At 42.3% G+C, this 21,332-nt stretch overlaps 1 protein-coding gene across 1 annotated transcript in view; it reads right to left on the reverse strand.

Moving 5' to 3' along the window:
- The window catches only part of LOC120996905 (intestinal-type alkaline phosphatase 1-like), a 64,458-nt gene that overhangs the window by 12,125 nt on the left and 31,001 nt on the right, over nt 1-21,332 (reverse strand). Inside the window, exons 3-8 of the mRNA XM_040426797.1 lie at nt 17,959-18,133; nt 13,500-13,672; nt 12,397-12,531; nt 6,034-6,103; nt 5,390-5,528; nt 3,172-3,362 (exon numbers count right to left, since the gene is read on the reverse strand). Of these exons, the coding sequence (XP_040282731.1) occupies nt 3,172-3,362; nt 5,390-5,528; nt 6,034-6,103; nt 12,397-12,531; nt 13,500-13,672; nt 17,959-18,133 (883 nt within the window). The remainder of the gene's footprint in view (nt 1-3,171; nt 3,363-5,389; nt 5,529-6,033; nt 6,104-12,396; nt 12,532-13,499; nt 13,673-17,958; nt 18,134-21,332) is intronic.

Genomic DNA, 21,332 nt, shown 5'->3' on the forward strand with positions numbered 1-21,332 from the left:
CTACACTAACCACGTGGGACGCCGAGTCGGGACACAGAGGAGAGAAGACACCACCAGCATCGCCGCACGGACCCACATCGCAGATCCCTGCAGGAGCGGTAATGTACTCTGAACATTAACATTATTTTGATAAGAAAGAAACAATATTGTCTCTATTAAAGGGAATCTGTCACTAGCAATTTACCAAATTTTTTTTTTCATGAATCCATGTTTAACAGAGTACCTTTTTTCCATCTGTCTTGTTCTTTTGATTGTGAGTCTTGTCATTTCTTCAAAAAAATTGATTCTTATGATATGTAAATGACGCTGTAAGGAGCCCAGAGGGGCGTTCTTCTTTCTCCACGGTGCCCAGGAACACCCCTCTGAAGTGCCGTGCCCGGCTAAATTTGAAAACTAATAACGCCTCCAAGTTCATCTAAATCGCCTCCCAGAGGCGCGGCGCTGAGGAGGGGGTTGTTGAGCACTTAGCCGCGCCTCTGGGAGGCGATTTAGATGAACTTGGAGGCGTTATTAGTTTTCAAATTTAGCCGGGCACGGCACTTCAGAGGGGTGTTCCTGGGCACCGTGGAGAAAGAAGAACGCCCCTCTGGGCTCCTTACAGCGTCATTTACATATCATAAGAATCGATTTTTTTAAGAAATGACAAGACTCACAATCAAAAGAACAAGACAGATGGAAAAAAGGTACTCTGTTAAACATGGATTCATGAAAAAAAAATATTTGATAAATTGCTAGTGACAGATTCCCTTTAAGTACTTTGGTTTACAAACATTATTATACCAAGCACGTGGGACGCCAGGCCGGGATGTTGAGGTAAATAGACATTACCAATGCGCAGATTTACATCGCAGATACCTGATATATAACTCATCCAGGAGCGGTAATGTACCCTCAATATTATTAAAGGTTCTATACCATATATCTATATTCCAAGAGAAAATAATACTTTTATATATAGAACTACTTTCTTTTTATATATAGAACTACCTTCTTTTGTATACAAAACACCCTGTTGTGGAAACATTTTTTCTCTTCAAGACCTGGATTTTTGGTACTTGCAGGTGCCAGTCTCTTCTTATACAGACTAAATATTGCTGCTATTGTCATTTTTGCTGCTACTAGAAACATATATTTTGAAGAGCTGCTTGGGATTCCAGCCATTCCTGACGTCACCCATTTATTGCAACGTATTGCTAACATTGACTTATTGCAACATTGACTTATTGCTACTGATTGCTAACATTGACTTATTGCTGTTTTTATATCTTTAACATTTTATAGCTACTGTCTGTCTAATCGATGAGATTGTGTCTGCATATTTATTTATTTTTATATGGACTGAGGGTAAACTCCTCCCACTTCCCTTTTCATATATGAATTATTAATTCATATACCCAATTGATATATTTCTAATTAATGATATATATACTCATACCATTTTAGAGGATACCCCTTTTTTCCTTTTTCTCTTTTCCTTCTCCTGTTCTAGAATCTTTTTAATTAGTTTGTTTTAATTATCAATAAATTAACATTATATTCATTCTTCACAAATGTTTAGAGTGCCATCCATCTGTTTTTTGAAAACATGTCCTATTATTGCCCGCAAATCACGTTCCGTGTTTCCATTCAAGTCAATGGGGCTGTAAAAAAAACGGAACAGATACGGAATGCATCCATATTTATTCCATATCCGTTCCGTTTTTGCAGAACCATCTATTAAAAATTTTATTCCCAGACCAATTTTTCTAGGTAATTATTGTATACTGTATATGCTATACTTCCGTTTCCGATCCGCAAAAAATGGAAACAAAACGGAAAAATGGAACAGCAAAACGGAACGGAAACAGAAACACTACTGAAACAAAAATGGAAAAACTGATCAGTTTAAAACGGACCGCAAAACACTGAAAAAGCCATACAGTCGTGTGCAAGAGGCCTTACTATGTAATTGGCACTGTCAATCTGTGACACATGTTTAGACAATCAGCATGGTAATTTTATGGGTAAATTGAATATGAACTTTAATACAATGTACATGTATTACATGTACTGTATTACTCTCTAGCTGTACTACATGCACTGTACTAGTATCCACCCATACTACATTTTTTATAATACTCTCTACCTTTACTACATGTACTGTAGTGCTTTCTACCTGAACTCACTGGAGCACCTCTTCACTATTTACCAGGCACAGCTCAGTTCATTTTATAGTGGCTATGCCTGGTATTGTAGCTCAGTCCAAATAATTTGAATGGGAATGAACAGAAATACCAGGGAAAATTACCATTGGCTGTACAGAGCTGTGCCGTGGCCCCTTTAATCAGCTGAACTGGTTAGAATGCTGGGAGTCAGACCTCCAATAGTCTGATATTGGTTACCTATCCTAAGAATAGGTCAACTCAACAACATTAAAGTCTTGAATAATCCTTGTAAAGCATTCCATGCAATTTTGGGCCATTAGAAAGGGCTACTGAATAGCAAGTAGCAATGCAGGACTCCCTTCTATAAAGGAACTGCATTGTTAACATACATACTGTATACTGTATGTGGTTAAAGAATTGGCACAATGGTGATGGACAGGCTAAAGAAAAAACGCAAGTTCTTTCTGTTCTGTTGGGCAGTATGCTCTTTAGAAAAGGACCTCTCTGTTGTCCACCACTGAGTGAAAGTACACTTTATGAAGCCTTACATGCATTTGACTGTTAAGGATTGAAAATTAAATATATTATCACTATATTGCTTCACATACAGGTGAAACCCGAAAATTTTTAATATCGTGCAAAGTTAATTTATTTCAGTAATGCAACTTAAAAGGTGAAACTAATATATGAGATAGACTCATTACATGCAAAGCGAGATATTTCAAGCCTTACCACTTATGAAACCCCAAAGTCACAATTTTGAGGTACCTTTGCTCAGGGGGTATGGATTAATTAGCTGACTACAGTGTGACACTTTGAGCATAGAATGTTGAACCTTTTCACAAAATTCTAATTTTAAGCTGCATTAATGCAATTCTTTTTAATTTGCATTACTGAAATAAATGGACTTTTGCACGATATTCTAATTTTTGGAGTTTCACCTGTACATCACAGAATGACAAAATTCCTTATTAACAATCTCTTCAGAATATTCAGAACAGTAATTCCAGTTTAACAAATATCTCACCTAAAATACTATTGCCACGATCTGTGTATCCTCCAAAAGTAAAGACATGAGAGTGATCAGCAGTCACCACAGTCAAGGTTTCAGATTCTTTTGTTAGCTTCCCAGCAATATGGATAGCCTTGTCAAACTCAACAGCCTCAGTCAACGAATTTCGTGCATTAGAATCATGGTGGCCATGGTCAATTCTACCGCTTAAAGTAATAGATAAAAAGTTACTACAAAAGTATCTGGTTTACTAACCGCTTAGTGACCAACCTGTTTTGGGCCTTAAGGACCAAGGGTTTTAGTTTTTTTCATTGTCGCCTTCCAAGAGCTATAACTTTTTTATTTTTCCATCTATGTAAGCTTTATGAAGGCTTATTTTTTGCAGGAAAAGTTGTCGTTTTTAATATTGCCCTTTTGGGGTACACATAATCTACCGATTAATTTTTTGAAACTTTTTCTGGGGGGAAAAACAGCAATACTGCCACAGAGTATTTAGGCTATAAATTTTGCGGTGCTCATTTTTGGGCATAAATAACATGATAACTTTATTCTCTGGGTCAGTATGATTACAGCGATACCAAATACATTTTTTTTTTTTCGTTTTACTACTTTTGTGCAATGAAAACCCTTTTTTTTTAAAAAGAAGAAAAGCTTTTTGTATTACCGCATCACCAAATCCCAAGACCCATAACTTTTTTATTTTTTATTTTTTTGTGTGGAGGCTTAATTTTTGCAGGATGACGTGTAGTTTTCATTGGTATCATTTTGGGGTACATTACACTTTTTATTACATTTTTTTGTGGCGACTCAGCAAAAAGCAGCAATTCTGGAATTTTTTTATGACATTCATCTTATAGGATAATTTACGCAATTTGGGTTGTTACGGATACGGCGATACTAAACATGAGCGGAAAATTTTATTTTTGCATTTTTTTCCATTGAAAAGCGTTTTTTAAATGAAAAAAAAAAAGCTCATTTTTTATTGGAATTTTTTTATTTAATACATTTTTATTTTATTTATTTACTTTTTTTTAAACATTTAATAGTTCCACAAGGTTACTATAACAGGTGATCTTTTGATTGCTTATAAAATAGAATACACTATTCCTATAGTGCATGGTGTTTTAATGTCAGTGCTATACTGACATTGACCATCAGGCTGCACTAGAAAGGCGCAGCCTGATGGGGAAAACTCAAGACAGACTGAAGGCCTATACTAGGTCCCAGCCTGCTTATTCACACATCAGTGGTTGGAGACAGAGGCAGTCCACTCCCTCTGTAACCGCTTACATAAGGAGGGCACCATTGTTTGCAGTATGTAAGGGGTTAAATAGCCAAGAACAGCACTCCTGCCCGTCCAGGCTGGAGTGCAGCTCTCATGTCAGAGCCAAACCCCCACTCTCCACCGTGCAGTGTTTACACTGGGCCACCATGAAAAGGAGACGACCCAACCTAAGGCCCCTTAGTTACTGCTGTAAAAAGGCATATTCGTGGTCACTAAAGGGTTAAAGAGTAATGGTAATCTTACAAAACTTTTGATATGTCATAGTAACATATGAGAAGTTTTAATCAGTGGGGTCTCAATGATGTGACCTTCACCGATCTCTTAAAGGGAACCTGTCACCAGGATTTTGGGTATAGAGCTGGGGACATGGGTTGCTAGATGGCCACTAGCACATCCACAATACCCAGTCCCCATAGCTCTGTGTGCTTTTATTGTGTCAAAAAAAACCATTTGATACATATGCAAATTAACCTAAGATGAGTCCTGTATGTGAGAAGAGTCAGGGACAGGACTCACCTCAGGTTAATTTGCATATGTATCAAATCTTTTTTTTTACACAATAAAAGCACACAGAGCTATGGGGACTGGGTATTGCAGATGTGCTAGCGGCCATCTAGCTACCCATGTCCTCAGCTCTATACATCAAATCCCGGTGACAGGTTCCCTTTAAACTAAGGGGCACAAGAGCTCTGAGGAACAGTTGCACATCTAATCACTTCCTGCACCGACCATTTGTTGACAATGTGATTGGGAGTATAATACAGTTGGGTATTATATATTGTATAATTCAGGGTTTGTTTTTGTATATCAAATGCTGTGAAACTCCTAGCACCAAAAGGGTTAAAAGACAACATTTATACTATAATAGCAGGAGAACAAAAAAAAAAGAAAACACCTGAAATCCTTTTCCTATGTCAGCTGAGATTTGTAATGCCCAATGCAATATACTTATCTTCTACAAACAGAAAGAACCCTTTTGGATTCTTGCTCAGAATCTTAATGGCTTTCTCTGTCATTTCTGCAAGGGATGGATCCATGGAATGGTCACGATCTAACTCATATTTCATGTCTTTTGGTTCAAAAAGACCTAAACAGTTAAAATATACAAATCAATTAATTGCATCATGAAAAGCCCACAGTAATCAGTGGATCGTATCATTGGTGTAATCTCACGTCAAAGTTGTAAATCTATCCCAGTGATGGCTAATATCCAGCACTCCAGCTGTGGTGAAACTACGACTCCCAGCATGCTCCATTCATCTTGGGAGTTGTAGTTTTACCACAGCTGGAGTGCCGGAGGTTAGCCATCACAGATCTATGCTGCTATTACCTAAACTCAGTCATAACATAGTTGTATTTTATATATTAATTCCGCTCCCCCCACCATTCCACGATGACATAGGACATATGTGGTGTATACTTTGGATTGTATTAGCTGGCAAACAAGGAAAGCTGCCCTAGAAGACAGACCCAGTCCAGACAATGCAATAGTGAATACTACAGAACTATGGCAGATACCACATGCTCAACTCCTGTTTATCCTGTGCTGCTCTCAGGTCCTCATTAATATGCATATTAAAAAAGAACCCTACCCATAAGATAATCAGTGGTCTCTTCATTTACAGCATCAAATTGTTCTTTGTTCCAAACATATATAGAACCCTGTAAAAAATGAATGAATTTCAATATGATCAAAAAATGTAATAAGTAACTGGAACACTTCTTTAGGGAGCATTCACACGACCGTTTTGCGGATCTGTAAAACACGGAAATCAGCCCTGTGCATTCCGCAATTTGCGGACCGCACATGGCCGCAATTATAATAGAAAATGCCTATTCTTGTCAGCGATTGCGGACAAGAATAGGATATGCTCTATCCTTTTTTTTTGCAGGGTGCGGTCTGTATCTTTTGCAGCCCCATTGAAATGAATGGGTCCACTCCACACCTGTTAAGAAAAATTGCGGAATGGATGCGGACTGCCATCTGAATGACCCCTTAAAAGAGAGCTCCGGTTTCAGTTACAAATACAATAGTAAGCCTGCCAGGCTGCCATATATTTCATTGAGTTTCCATATTCCATTGCAGATACAGACGATATCCACCTGCTCCTTATTCGCCAGCTGTAAAAATCTTCATGTATCTCTGTTTTTGTTCTATTATGTTTTTACCGTGAAGTGTATTAGTGTTAAAGGAAATGAAAATAATCTATTTTAAATAGATTTTTTTTAAATGTAAAGCATATGTATTTAATATTTCAGTGATGGTTTTCCTCCTTTTTTATATATTTCAAAATAATCCTAAAATCCTAGGATTATTCACTTTGCCCACTAACCCTCATAGTAGCCTGACAATTCCTGTGCTGCAGAGATTGCTTCTCAGAAGTCATCTTATCATCAGAGGCAGAGATATATATATATATATATATATATATATATACATACACACACTCACCTAAAGAATTATTAGGAACACCATACTAATACGGTGTTGGACCCCCTTTTGCCTTCAGAACTGCCTTAATTCTACGTGGCATTGATTCAACAAGGTGCTGATAGCATTCTTTAGAAATGTTGGCCCATATTGAAAGGATAGCATCTTGCAGTTGATGGAGATTTGAGGGATGCACATCCAGGGCACGAAGCTCCCGTTCCACCACATCCCAAAGATGCTCTATTGGGTTGAGATCTGGTGACTGTGGGGGCCATTTTAGTACAGTGAACTCATTGTCATGTTCAAGAAACCAATTTGAAATGATTCGAGCTTTGTGACATGGTGCATTATCCTGCTGGAAGTAGCCATCAGAGGATGGGTACATGTTCTCATTCTGTTTACGCCAAATTCGGACTCTACCATTTGAATGTCTCAACAGAAATCGAGACTCAGACCAGGCAACATTTTTCCAGTCTTCAACAGTCCAATTTTGGTGAGCTCGTGCAAATTGTAGCCTCTTTTTCCTATTTGTAGTGGAGATGAGTGGTACCCGGTGGGGTCTTCTGCTGTTGTAGCCCATCCACCTCAAGGTTGTGCATGTTGTGGCTTCACAAATGCTTTGCTGCATACCTCGGTTGTAACGAGTGGTTATTTCAGTCAACGTTGCTCTTCTATCAGCTTGAATCAGTCGGCCCATTCTCCTCTGACCTCTAGCATCCACAAGGCATTTTTGCCCACAGGACTGCCGCATACTGGATGTTTTTCCCTTTTCACACCATTCTTTGTAAACCCTAGAAATGGTTGTGCGTGAAAATCCCAGTAACTGAGCAGATTGTGAAATACTCAGACCGTCCCGTCTGGCACCAACAACCATGCCACGCTCAAAATTGCTTAAATCACCTTTCTTTCCCATTCTAACATTCAGTTTGGAGTTCAGGAGATTGTCTTGACCAGGACCACCCCCCTAAATGCATTGAAGCAACTGCCATGTGATTGGTTGACTAGATAATTGCATTAATGAGAAATAGAACAGGTGTTCCTAATAATTCTTTAGGTGAGTGTGTATATATATATATATATATATATATATATCTTTAATAAGTGATGATTACAGCTCATCTACTCCCTGCAAAATGACCTTTGCACAGGTCAGAGCATGCCTAGAATACTTTCCCATACGTGTCAATAGTAGAGATTTAAGACTGGCATTCCCTATGCCAGTTTTGGAAAAAGTGAGCTGAAGTATGATGCACTAACAGGCCTCCTAATAAATTTGGCGCAAGTTCTAGCTTTCCATGCACCAAAAACTGAACTCCCCACTAGCTAGTAGCTGGTGTAGATTACACGTCCAAAAAACGAGGCAGCACCCTATTCACACTATCTAACTGTGCTGCTGCTCTATCTGTGTTTGTGGTGTAGATTACAGCTACAATTAACACCAGTAAATAAAAAATATATTAGAAAAAATAATATACATCAGTATTTGGTTTTAATTAATAAAACAAAATCTTGGTGATATATCCCCTTTACTTGTTAAAGGGATTCTGTCACCAGGTTTTGGGCTATAGAGATACGGACATGCACGGCTAGATCGCCGCTAGCATGTCCGCAATATATGTGTCCTATAGGGCTGTGTGGTTTTAATTTCTTTAAAAAAGGATTTTATAGATATGCAAATGAGTCTTGAATGTGTCCAAGGGGCTGCACTAACCTTCCTTGTGCCCAGCCGTGCCCAGCCACGCCTGCCTGTGAAGGAGCCCAGCACCTCCTATGTCCTCCGAATCTCCTCCTTTCATCAACGATAGATAGCCGTAATCTCACGATGAGCGAGATCGCGCATACGCAGTGCCGGTATAGTGTTCCTTCCCTGTGCTGGCATCAGCCTCAGGGAAAGAACTGCGCATGCGCGATCTCGCGCATCGCGAGATCACGGCTATCTATCGTTGATTAAAGGAGGAGATTCGGAGGACATAGGCGGTGCTGGGCTCCTTCACAGGCGGGCGTGGCTGGGCACAAGGAAGGTTAGTACAGACCCTTGGACACATTCAACACTCATTTACATATCTATAAAATCCTTTTTTTAAGAAATTAAAACCACATAGCCCTATAGGACAGATATATTGCGGACATGCTAGCGGCGATCTAGTCGTGCATGTCCGTATCGCTATAGGCCAAAACCTGGTGACTGAATCCTTTAAAGAGTGCCTCCGTTTTCAAAAAACTTTTGATATGTCAGAGAAATGTCATAAGTTTTGATTGGTGGGGGTCTGAGTGCTGCGACCCCCACCCAGCACTAGAATGAGGAGAGAGAAGCACTCACACCTCTCACCTCACTGCAGGAGATAGACTCAATAGAAGTCTACGAGTCCATGCCAATTTCATCCTCTGCAGCGAGGGGAGAGAGCATGTTATGAGAGCACTTCTCTACAATAACCAAGAAGCAGGGAGGGTGCTTTGTGAAGATTTACACAGCATGCAGCAGGAAATCTGAATGAACCATTTGAACAGCTGGACATGGAATGCTAATAAAGTATATGGCAAATAAACTATTTTGAAAGGGTTCTCCGGCATTTTGTCTAATTAGTAGTTGTAACTAAGGCTACATTTACACCTCTGGTGTGAGACCCTGGCATGGCTGTTCTGGCAGACAAGCGGAGAATCTGCCGGACAGCAGCATGCAGCGGTTTGTGTCCAGCCGGTTCTCCGTTTGTCTGCCGGAATGCATAAGGATCTCCGCCATACCCCATTATATTTAATGGGGCCGTCGGACATTCTGTCCGCATCCGGCAGTGCCGAATCCTGGAACAGCCTTCCGGAATTCACACCAGAGGTATGAAAGTAGCCTAACCTGGGGAGGGAAGCTCCGTTGCACTCACTCAAGCTGTGGGCTCTTCCAACAATATGTGGCTGCTTCTTTTCCAGTTCAGGTGAATTGACTATAATGCAGCTAAACACAGAAGTAGAGCAACGGAGCGAGGCGCAGATGTAGCAAAGAGTAAATTAACTTAGGGGGAAGTGTGAAGACAGGAAGGGGTTAAGATTAGAAGTTTGGGCGAGGAGTCTGATTGGTGGGTAAGGGGGAGGTGCAGTAGGTTTTGCGGGCTGTATATATTCTTGTGTAGGGGTGGGGCATCACCAGTGGCCGTTTGTACCTGCGTGAGTTGCCCACCCACCCGCCCTGGTTAGATATTTAATTTTCAAGTCATAGCAGGTGCAGGTTATTGGGGGGGGGTCCTGGAAGGCAATACAATGTTTAATAGGTGCATAACACATTGGAGAGTGCATCTCATGAGGTTCGGTAAGCTGAAAGCTGGGGACTCCTGTTTGGGCTAAAAAGGCCTACAGGGGTAGATGGATATATATTTTGGAGGATTTGGTGCCCTTGGGTCGGTGAGTGCGGCCAAGGGTAAGGTAAAAGATGTGGGGAGTGAAGAACGCAGCTTGCTTAGGTTGCCTTCTAGGATCCTTCCACAATGTGAATGTTATTGCACTTTATTATATGTGTTTATATTATTGTCTTTATTAAAGATGTTGGATAATGTTTTGGATTAATAAACTGGCTGCTTTGGCCTTTCACCAAGAAGTTGGACTCAGAGTGTTTTTTTTAGGGGAGGTGAGTTGATGTGGGTTTGGCAGTGGTCTGAAATGATCTTACATCCTTAAGTCAGAAATAGCAGACACTTCTGGTTGGGACCTGGGTAGAAGACCTCACAGCGCGTGTGAGTAAGAATCAGGCTCAGACTGGCCCACAGGGGTACAGGTGACTCCCTCGGTGGGCCCCTAGTCTCCCACCCCCTGCACAAGTGGCACATAACACAGTTCACTTACTGCACTACATATAGATAAGCAATGTACAGCACCTCAACCAGCCACCTCAAACTGGGTAAAATATTTAAGAAACTACCCAGTTTATTAATATTGACACAATCAGGTGGCTGAGATGACTTATAGGTACAGAGGGAGGATAGCCAGTATCTTCTTTTCTCAGAGACCCACCATTATATATTTTTTTCACATTTTTACCGGTCATGTGCAGACCGGAAGGACGGATCCGGCATTGCTGTATTTTGAATGCCGGATATGGCACTAATACATTCCTATGGAAAAAATGCTGGATCCGGCATTCAGGCAAGTGTTCAGTTTTTTTGGCCGGAGATAAAACCATAGCATGCTGCGGAATTATCTCCGTCCTGAACAGTCAAAAAGACTGAACTGAAGACATTCTGATGCATCCTAAACGGAGTGCGCTCCATTCAGAATGCAAGGGGATAAAACTGATCAGTTCTTTTCCGGTATTGAGCCCCTAGGACGGAACTCAGGGCCGGAAAAGAAAAACGCTAGTGTAAAAGTACCCTTATAAATTCTTGCTGCTGCCTGCCACTGTGTGAGCAGGTAATATTTGAATGTATCCATACGGTGAGCATCAAAAATAAATTTTGCTGGCCAGCCCTAGGCACCCGAGTCCGACACTGGTATTATGTGAAAGAGCTTCCCTCCAGAGGTTAGTTACAACTAGTAATTAGACTAAATGCCCAGAGAAGCCCTTTAATTAAGATCTGCCTAATGGGAGGAATAATTAAAAAGTATTGTACAGTACATTGTAAGATCAATTTAGTAAAAAAAATACCTTTATTAAAGGAACCGGTCATCTGGATTTTGTGTGTAGAGCTGAGGACATGGGTTGCTAGATGGCCGCTAGCACATCCACAATATCCAGTCTCCATAGCTCTGTGTGCTTTTATTGTGTAAAAAAACGATTTGATACGTATGCAAATTAACCTGAGCTGAGTCCTGTCCCTGACTGATCTCACGTACAGGACTCATCTCAGGTTAAGTGCCGAACAGATCGGGGACGGAGAACACCACAGATCCCCTACCGGCATGAATACCATCTGATCAGCTGCAACTTGGGGAACTGGTAAGAAGCACAATAGCGCACAGCTTTGATACAATAAAGCCAGTAGACAGTACATTAAGTCGTGCAACAAAGAAATCAACTATATTGAATGAGTGAAAATACTGCATGAACGGAACTATCATAAGTACTTTATGAACTGTGCAGGCATCATTGCTAACAACCTTACGCTGTCTACTTATGGCCATATCGGACATTGATAAATAGTAAACGGAATATATGGTTTTAGATTCCGATATAACGTTGCAGGCTACTACTTGGATAAATCCTAAATATAAACTACTTTGGACATATCTATATCAGCTTTGTACAATCGCAGCTATACTATAAAATTGATGAGTTGCGTGAGCTCCGCAACTCAGACTATATGAGGGACCGTGACTAAATGTCATGGATGGATGTTTTAATTGTCTTAAGGCGCCTTTTTAATATTACTGTTTGATTGTTATTTTTGATATTGTTGCTCCTTATGAGCCGACCACTAGTTTATATATATATATATTGAGTTTTAATAGGTATTGGATGGTAGCGGGCCGTGCTCTACTTCGGTGAGCTTCCCATTATTTTTGATTATCCGATTTAATCTTACTGTTCAGAGTTGCACATTACCTTTCGCTGATCTTGCCATATTTTTGTTAGGGTAAGATTATCATTTCGACTGCCTGCACTTGATGAACTGGTTGGGTATTCTGGGTCTGGGGTGCCTTTGGGACTCATATAGGCTCTTCCTCCACCAAGAATTACCTGCAGGGAACATGTGAGAGACCAAGAAATAGCATTCAAGCACATGATTAGGACTAAAATGTTATTTTCATTGTTGTGGAAATATAGAAGATATACTGTATTTTATAGGGCATTATGTGATCCCAAAAGAGAAGCGATATCCTGTGTTTATACATGTGTACAGGGTTAAGAATTGAGGAAAACTGTGGCAGGTCCCATTCAGAAAAGTACAGGTACCTGTGTACTACAGTGAGCTTTAATTGTTCACACCCATTGGAGAGAATGTATCAGAGGAGTAATAATTCAAGTCAGTTTTCCTTGAGTCTGCCTTGGCGTACTTTGTGCCACATTATCCAGCAGCACACGTTGGAGGAGATTTATCATCCCCCTTGCCACTGAAAAGTGGGGTTAAGAAGTCGTAAACTATCTGTTTGCAACTTTTTAACTTAGAATTTTTATTTTTTTTAACTAGTTGCATCTCCCAGTTTTTACACCGCCTTCGCCACTTTTCCTAAAGGGGGCATGGCAAGAGAAGGAAGGGGGCGTAGCCAGCAGCAGCAACAAATTCTTCTACATTTATGCCATTTTTCTGGTGCAAATGAAGCCAAAACTCCGGATTGAATGTACCAGAATCCGCTGCTAATGTTAATGAATAGAGCTATTCACATGGTCGTATAATTCCCAGCAGTATTTGAAATCTGCAGCGTGTCCGAGTTTTGTGCGGATTTGTTGTGCAGTACATAAATAATGATGTGATGGAAGGAAGAAATACGCAGGTAAATCCTGATAATATCCTGAAGCAGTCCTGATGACAATACTGATGGTATATCACCAGGATCCTGAGCCAGAATACTGACGGATTTCAATACGCTCATCTGAAAGCGTCCGTAAGTAGTGGGAAAATACAAAAAGTTCAGAAAATTTCCTTCAGGTGAAAGAATTTTGCAGTGCAGAGCTTGATAAAATCCCCCCATTGTCTATATAATTACATTAATATCGGTATTGTGCACCAGCTGATATGCGATGTCCTTGCAGCCATTGTTAATCATGGTTGTGGTCATCTCATTGTCAGAGTACCAATCCCGATTGGCACTATGTGCATAAGCAGCCGCTGGAGAGGCATGTTGGACGCGGGTTGTCGTTACAATACCTACAGATTTGCCTGCAATAAAGAAAAATAAGGTCAAAATAAGGTCAATCCAATGGCAGAATTTCTTAAAATGTGCAAAGAGGCTAAAATAACAAGGTACTGTACATATAGCTACACAATGTATAAAACCTAGCTTGCTCATTTGTTCCCTAGGCCCATTTAATGGTGTATGTTGAACTAAAGTCTGTGCAAACACTAACAAAATTAGGCAGACTAGACAACTTGCTGGAATGTAAATTCTTAAAGACTATGGACAACTTTGGAAAAAAAAAAATTAAATCATTGCATTTTGCTCATTTTTGGCCTAAAAAAAAATCTTTCAATTGGTCTTTACTAAGAATTTTCGACAGCTCTGCTGCCTTCACTTTCAGTGTTTATGTTGGCCATTTCTTTCTGCATAAGGGTGCATTCACATGACCGCAAAACACGGATCAGAAAAAAAATATGGATGATGTCCGTGTTGTATATGCTTTTTCTTGCAGACCCATTGTAACAATGTCTATTCTTGTCTGCAAAACGGACAAGAATAGTACATGTTCTATCTTTTTTGCAGATGCCACGGAACGGACATATGGATGCACATTATAATGAATGGGTTCTCATCTGATCCACAAAAATTGGGGATCGGACCACAAATACGGTTGAGTAAATGGTGCCTTACAGTGAATTCATGAGGGAGCAGCTCTGATGGTTGGATCTGTAGCCCTTATCAGTTTGATAAGAATATAGCTATAATGGGTGTTTTGAGCTGTCAGGATTTCAGAGATAAGGGCAGTGGCGTAGCTATCAGGGAAGCAGGGGAAGCGACTGCTTTGAGGCCCGAGCTCAGAAGGGGCCACAGAGCAGTACTGAATGTTTTCATTAGATCTAGGGCTGCCCCTACTCACAACTGCTGCACTTTAAAGAGGCAGATGCCACTTACAGCAGCAGCGCTGGTGTCACGACGGGGAGTGGGGGAAACCACCCACCGTGCATCGGCGTTCGCTGCAACGCAGGAAAGCAGGGAACAGGGAGCAGGACACCTCCTAACGCGACCCTGAAGATCTCCCTAAACTCCTAATGCATGAGCCGCCTCAGAAGGTAAGGGGGCTCATGCTCTCCAACCTAGAACCCTAGGTATCCCTGCTATGCCCTAAGCCTGAAGACAGGGCAGAGACCACCCATTCATCCAGCACAACGGATGCATGGTGTCTCCAGAAGCCCAGCAGCTGGCCACCAACTAGACAGGGTTCACAGCCAAACGACAGGTAAGTAACAAAAGGCAACAGACGACCTAGGTTACCAGAACTTACCTGCCGCCGACGAGATGGACCGGAAATGCACTGTCTAGATGTTTGCTTAAACCTCTCCGGGAAAGCAGCCCCCTTTCGGAGGAAGAAACACCTCAACACCATAACCTCCATCCAAGGTCCACACCAAGACAACATACACCAGGTGTGGGAGGGAAAACAGAAACACTCCGGAGGGGACACACAGACAGAGAAAGGGAAACCATATAATAAATAAAGGTGTCTCACACAGACCAAGACATTCAGCCAGGGAGCAGAGCTCCAACACGGACTGACAACAAAATCAAACTGACCTCACGCTCCACCACACCAACATATAAAGAGGCCTGAGGTCACACCCACCAAGCCTAACAAACACACCTTAACCCCGTGCACACCAGAATGGAAAGGGACACACAACTTAAAGGGGAAGTGTCAAAACATGCAAAACAACATGTTGCCACCGTCAACAAGCATGCACGGCAAAAGTGTCATGGTCCACAATAACAGACCATGACACAGCAGATACAGTATAATTGCCGTCTTCTCCTATGGCTGTTCTCAGGCTGGGATCCGCAGTACTGGCACACCACTTGCCAGTACTGCTTTCTGTTTTCTATTGGCTGGCAGCTTACTATGACATCAGCCAATAGCAGAACTTTATGGGATCAAGCCCCACCCACCAGTGTAAAGCTACTGTAGTGCAGGCTGGCTGCTCCAGCACTCAGAGCTCTAGAATGCCTGCCCGGGGCTGCCCCCCCCCCCCCCCCCCCCATATGTCTTGTGCTCTGACCCCCCATAGTACGTTACTGATTAACCCCTCCACTGCTGTCCCTGGATGGCACAGAGGGGTGATGGCACCTACTTCTCCAGGCTGCCTGTGAGGACCAGACATCAGCTGTCTACAGGAAAGGTAAGTGTCTGTTTGTAGAAATAGGTGTATAACTACTTGTATGTTCATGTGTGTGTAATGTGTGTGTATGTATATATATATATATATATATATGTCCATATATGTGGTGAGTGCTTATGTGAGTCTGTCCATGTATGTTGCGAGTGCGTCCATGTATGTGGTGAGTGCCTTATGTATGTGGTGAGTGTGTGTATGTGTGCGTCCATGTATGTGGTGAGTGCCTGTATAAGTGTGTCCATGTATGTGGTGAGTGCCTGTATGTATGCGTCCACGTATGTGGTGAGTGCCTGTATGAGTGCGTCCATGTATGTGGTGAGTGCCTGTATGAGTGCGTCCATGTATGTGGTGAGTGCCTGTATGAGTGCGTCCATGTATGTGGTGAGTGCCTGTATGAGTGCGTCCATGTATGTGGTGAGTGCCTGTATGAGTGCGTCCATGTATGTGGTGAGTGCCTGTATGAGTGCGTCCATGTATGTGGTGAGTGCCTGTATGAGTGCGTCCATGTATGTGGTGAGTGCCTGTATGAGTGCATCCATGTATGTGGTGAGTGCCTGTATGAGTGCGTCCATGTATGTGGTGAGTGCCTGTATGAGTGCGTCCATGTATGTGGTGAGTGCCTGTATGAGTGCATCCATGTATGTGGTGAGTGCCTGTATGAGTTGGGGAGGGGCCCTGCACAAAAAAAATTTGTGGGGCCCAGTCAGCAAACGCCCCTAGATAGGGATAGGGTGCCTTCACACGAGGTAGATTTTGTGGCAGAAAGTTCTGTGACTGAAAATCAGTTCCATTCATTTGAATTAGGCAGCAAGCGTATGGATTTCTGCAAGCTCCATTAAGGTGAATGGGACTGATTTTCAGTTGCGGAATTTTCTGTCACAAAATCTTCCTCGTGTGAAGGCATCTTTACAGATCCAGCTGTCAGAACAATCCCCTGACAGATTCACTGTAAAGTAAAAAGAAATGGCCTGCAGAAACGCTGAAAGTGAAGGCTGTAGAACAAAATCCTGTTCAACATCTAATATAAAAAGTTGAGTGTATGTATGTGTGTATGTCCGCTAAAATTTTGCGGACCGCACATTGCCGGCACTCTCATAGAAAATGCCTTTTCTTGTCTGCAATTGCGGACAAGAATAGGACCTGTTCTATTTTTCTGCGAAACAGAAGTGTGGATCCTGAAGTGCGGATCCGCAAATGCAGATGCGGACAACTCCGGCCCCATTGAAAATGAATAGGTCCACAACTGTTCTGCAAAATTGCAGAACGGATGCGGACCCATTTAGCGGACGTGTGAATGGACCCTTAGGGCTCATGCACCCGACAGTATTTTGCGTTCAGTATACTGGTCGTTTTTTTAGTTCAGTATGCGGTACATATACTGAACCATTCATTTCAATGGTTCAGCAAAAAAATCTGAAGTGTCTCCGTGTGCATTCCATTTCCGTACCGTGAAAAGATAGAACATGTCCTATTATTGCCCGCAAATCACGTTCCGTGGCTCTATTAAAGTCAATGGGTCCACAAAAAAAACTGAACACATACGGAAATGCATCCGTATGTCTTCCGTATCCGTTCCGTTTTTGCGGAACCATCTATTGAAAATGTTATGCCCAGCCCAATTTTTTCTATGTAATTACTGTATACTGTATATGCCATACGGAAAAACGGAACGGAAAAATGGAACGGAAATGGAAACACAACGGAAACAAAAAGCTGAACAACAGATCCGTTAAAACGTCCCGCAAAACACTGAAAAAGCCATACGGTCGTGTGCATGAGCCCTTATAGTGCATACTGTTGATATCTTTAAATGTTACACACAACATTAAATGAAATAGATGAAATATACCCGTGTGAAGCCGGGTCCTTCTACTAGTTTCTTATAAAGACCAATTAATAAAAAAATATATATTTTAGCCCAAAATGAGTAAAATGCAATGATAAAAAAATTTACTTGAGGGTGTTCATAGCCTTTAAGTCTGGCATAAAGAAAAAAGTGTAAAATTAGTAACCAGTATGTGACTTGTGGACTGTTCAACTCAATTACAGTATGTGTGGCTCTAACATCTGCTTGTTTTCCTAGGTAGAAAATATAAAAAACAACCATGATGGCTTTCTACCTGCTTCCTTTGCTCGATGAAGTATAGATGTCACCTCATTGCCATTGGCACTTGTACAAACTCCATATGTTGCAGCCGCGCTCACACCCAAGGTCGCAGAATTGCCTTTTACGCCACACAAATAGGCTGTACCTGTACCCGCACTGTCAGGGACCTGTGCATCTACATTGTACACCTGCAGCATAAATATAATGTAATCAAGGTAAAAAACAGCAACTCCTATTTTTCATCTGGATGAAATTTAAAAGCCATACTTTTGTTTTAAATCTATTTTTTATTGGTTTTGTGGCATACTATCACCAGGTAATATCATAAAGCAGGATATCTGAGTTCCTGAGGGAACGCAAGTATCCCATACGTAGCTCAATAATAGAGCTTTGCCATAATATTAAAGAGGTTATCCAGGAAAATATATTTATGACATCCTCCGGATAGGTCATCAGTATGGTACCTGCGGGGGGGTGACACCCGGGACCACCTCCGATCAGCTGTTAGAAGAGGCCTTGAGTGCTGCAGCCTCTTCCTAGGCCAGTGACATCACTGTACATCGGTCACATGGTCTAGTCAGGGGCGGACATACCGCCTGTGCAGCTGGTTAAGCTGCACACGGGCCCAGCTTGGACTGGTCCACTGGTGACTGGGGCCCCTTCCTGAACTTTAGACTGAAAGATAATGTGCTGCTCAGGGGCTGATCCATAGGAGGGCTGACAGGTTTTAGTGTAATCAGCACTCCTGGTCAGTAAGGCTGTGTCCACAGGGTTGGATTTTTACAAAATCGCGGCAAAAAAACACTGCATTTTTACGCGATTTTCTTGAAAATAGGACCTTGTAGACCCAACCTTACTGACCAGGAGAGCTGATTGGTCTGAAAACTGTCACTCAAAAGAACTGACAGCCTCTCCTCCAATGGGCCAGCACTGCTAATCAGTGAGGAAGGAAGGACCCACTGCTGCTGTGTGGAGACCGAGCCCTGCTACTCAGAGGGGGAGGAGCCTGGCTGAGGACACAAGAACCAGCAATACAGCCAGGAGGTGAGGAAGGGATCTATATGTAATGTAGTGTAAAATAGTTCCTGCATGTGTACAAGTGTGTCTGTGAGAGTTCCTGCATGTGTACAAGTGTGTATGTGAGAGTTCCTTCATGTGTACAAGTGTGTATGTGAGAGTGCCTGCATGTGTACAAGTGTGTATGTGAGAGTGCCTGCATGTGTACAAGTGTGTATGTGAGAGTGCCTGCATGTGTACAAGTGTGTATGTGAGAGTGCCTGCATGTGTACAAGTGTGTCTGTGAGAGTGCCTGCATGTGTACAAGTGTGTATGTGAGAGTGCCTGCATGTGTACAAGTGTGTATGTGAGAGTGCCTGCATGTGTACAAGTGTGTATGTGAGAGTGCCTGCATGTGTACAAGTGTGTCTGTGAGAGTTCCTTCATGTGTACAAGTGTGTATGTGAGAGTGCCTGCATGTGTACAAGTGTGTATGTGAGAGTGCCTGCATGTGTACAAGTGTGTATGTGAGAGTGCCTGCATGTGTACAAGTGTGTCTGTGAGAGTGCCTGCATGTGTACAAGTGTGTCTGTGAGAGTGCCTGCATGTGTACAAGTGTGTCTGTGAGAGTGCCTGCATGTGTACAAGTGTGTATGTGAGAGTGCCTCCATGTGTACAAGTGTGTCTGTGAGAGTGCCTGCATGTGTACAAGTGTGTATGTGAGAGTGCCTGCATGTGTACAAGTGTGTATGTGAGAGTGCCTGCATGTGTACAAGTGTGTATGTGAGAGTGCCTGCATGTGTACAAGTGTGTATGTGAGAGTGCCTGCATGTGTACAAGTGTGTATGTGAGAGTGCCTGCATGTGTACAAGTGTGTATGTGAGAGTGCCTGCATGTGTACAAGTGTGTATGTGAGAGTGCCTGCATGTGTACAAGTGTGTCTGTGAGAGTTCCTGCATGTGTACAAGTGTGTCTGTGAGAGTTCCTGCATGTGTACAAGTGTGTATGTGAGAGTGCCTGCATGTGTACAAGTGTGTCTGTGAGAGTGCCTGCATGTGTACAAGTGTGTATGTGAGAGTGCCTGCATGTGTACAAGTGTGTCTGTGAGAGTTCCTGCATGTGTACAAGTGTGTCTGTGAGAGTTCCTGCATGTGTACAAGTGTGTATGTGAGAGTGCCTGCATGTGTACAAGTGTGTATGTGAGTGCCTGCATGTGTACAAGTGTGTCTGTGAGAGTGCCTGCATGTGTACAAGTGTGTCTGTGAGAGTGCCTGCATGTGTACAAGTGTGTATGTGAGAGTGCCTGCATGTGTACAAGTGTGTCTGTGAGAGTGCCTGCATGTGTACAAGTGTGTATGTGAGAGTGCCTGCATGTGTACAAGTGTGTATGTGAGAGTGCCTACATGTGTACAAGTGTGTATGTGAGAGTGCCTGCATGTGTACAAGTGTGTCTGTGAGAGTGCCTGCATGTGTACAAGTGTGTCTGTGAGAGTGCCTGCATGTGTACAAGTGTGTATGTGAGAGTGCCTGCATGTGTACAAGTGTGTATGTGAGAGTGCCTGCATGTGTACAAGTGTGTATGTGAGAGTGCCTGCATGTGTACAAGTGTGTATGTGAGAGTTCCTTCATGTGTACAAGTGTGTATGTGAGAGTGCCTGCATGTGTACAAGTGTGTATGTGAGAGTGCCTGCATGTGTGAGGATGTATGACCATGTGTATGTGACAGTGCCTGCATGTGTACAAGTGTGTATGTGACAGTGAGTGTGTGACAGTGCCTGCATGTGTGAGAATGTGTGAAAAAGAGCGGTTGCATGTATGAAAGTCCAGTATGTGTGTTAGGGCTCATTCAGATGGCCGTATGAAGGAGTCCGCATCTGTTCTCCAATTTTGCAGAATGGGTGTGGATCCAATCATTTTAACGGGTCCACATCCATGTCCTTTCCGCAGCCCCGCAAAAACAATACAACATGTCCTATTTTTGTCTGCAATTGCAGACAAGAATAAGCATTCTCTATCATAGGACGCATATGGCCAGTCTCCGTGTTTTGTGGATCCGCAATTTGTGGACTGTAAAGCACAGCCATCGAAATGGGCCCTTAGGCTGGCACCACAAGGTGGCTGTGGCTGCAACACACATTATGCAGCCAAAGATTGCAGTGATACTACGATACATCACAACTAGTAAATGTAAATGAGGCCTTGACCTGACGGTCACAAAAAAACCTGCTGAATTTCTTGCAACTTTTCAATTGTGATTTTAAGAAACTTCAAGTTCACAATGCGACCACATTCATTTTAACTCAATGCATTGCAGCATTGTGTCTGCTGTGATCCTTGGTTGCACGACACATTGTTGGCCAAAAGCACTGTGTAGCCTTAAAGGGGTCACTG

This window comes from Bufo bufo, chromosome 4 (assembly GCF_905171765.1).
Source record: "Bufo bufo chromosome 4, aBufBuf1.1, whole genome shotgun sequence".
NCBI classification, from domain to species: Eukaryota; Metazoa; Chordata; class Amphibia; order Anura; family Bufonidae; genus Bufo; species Bufo bufo.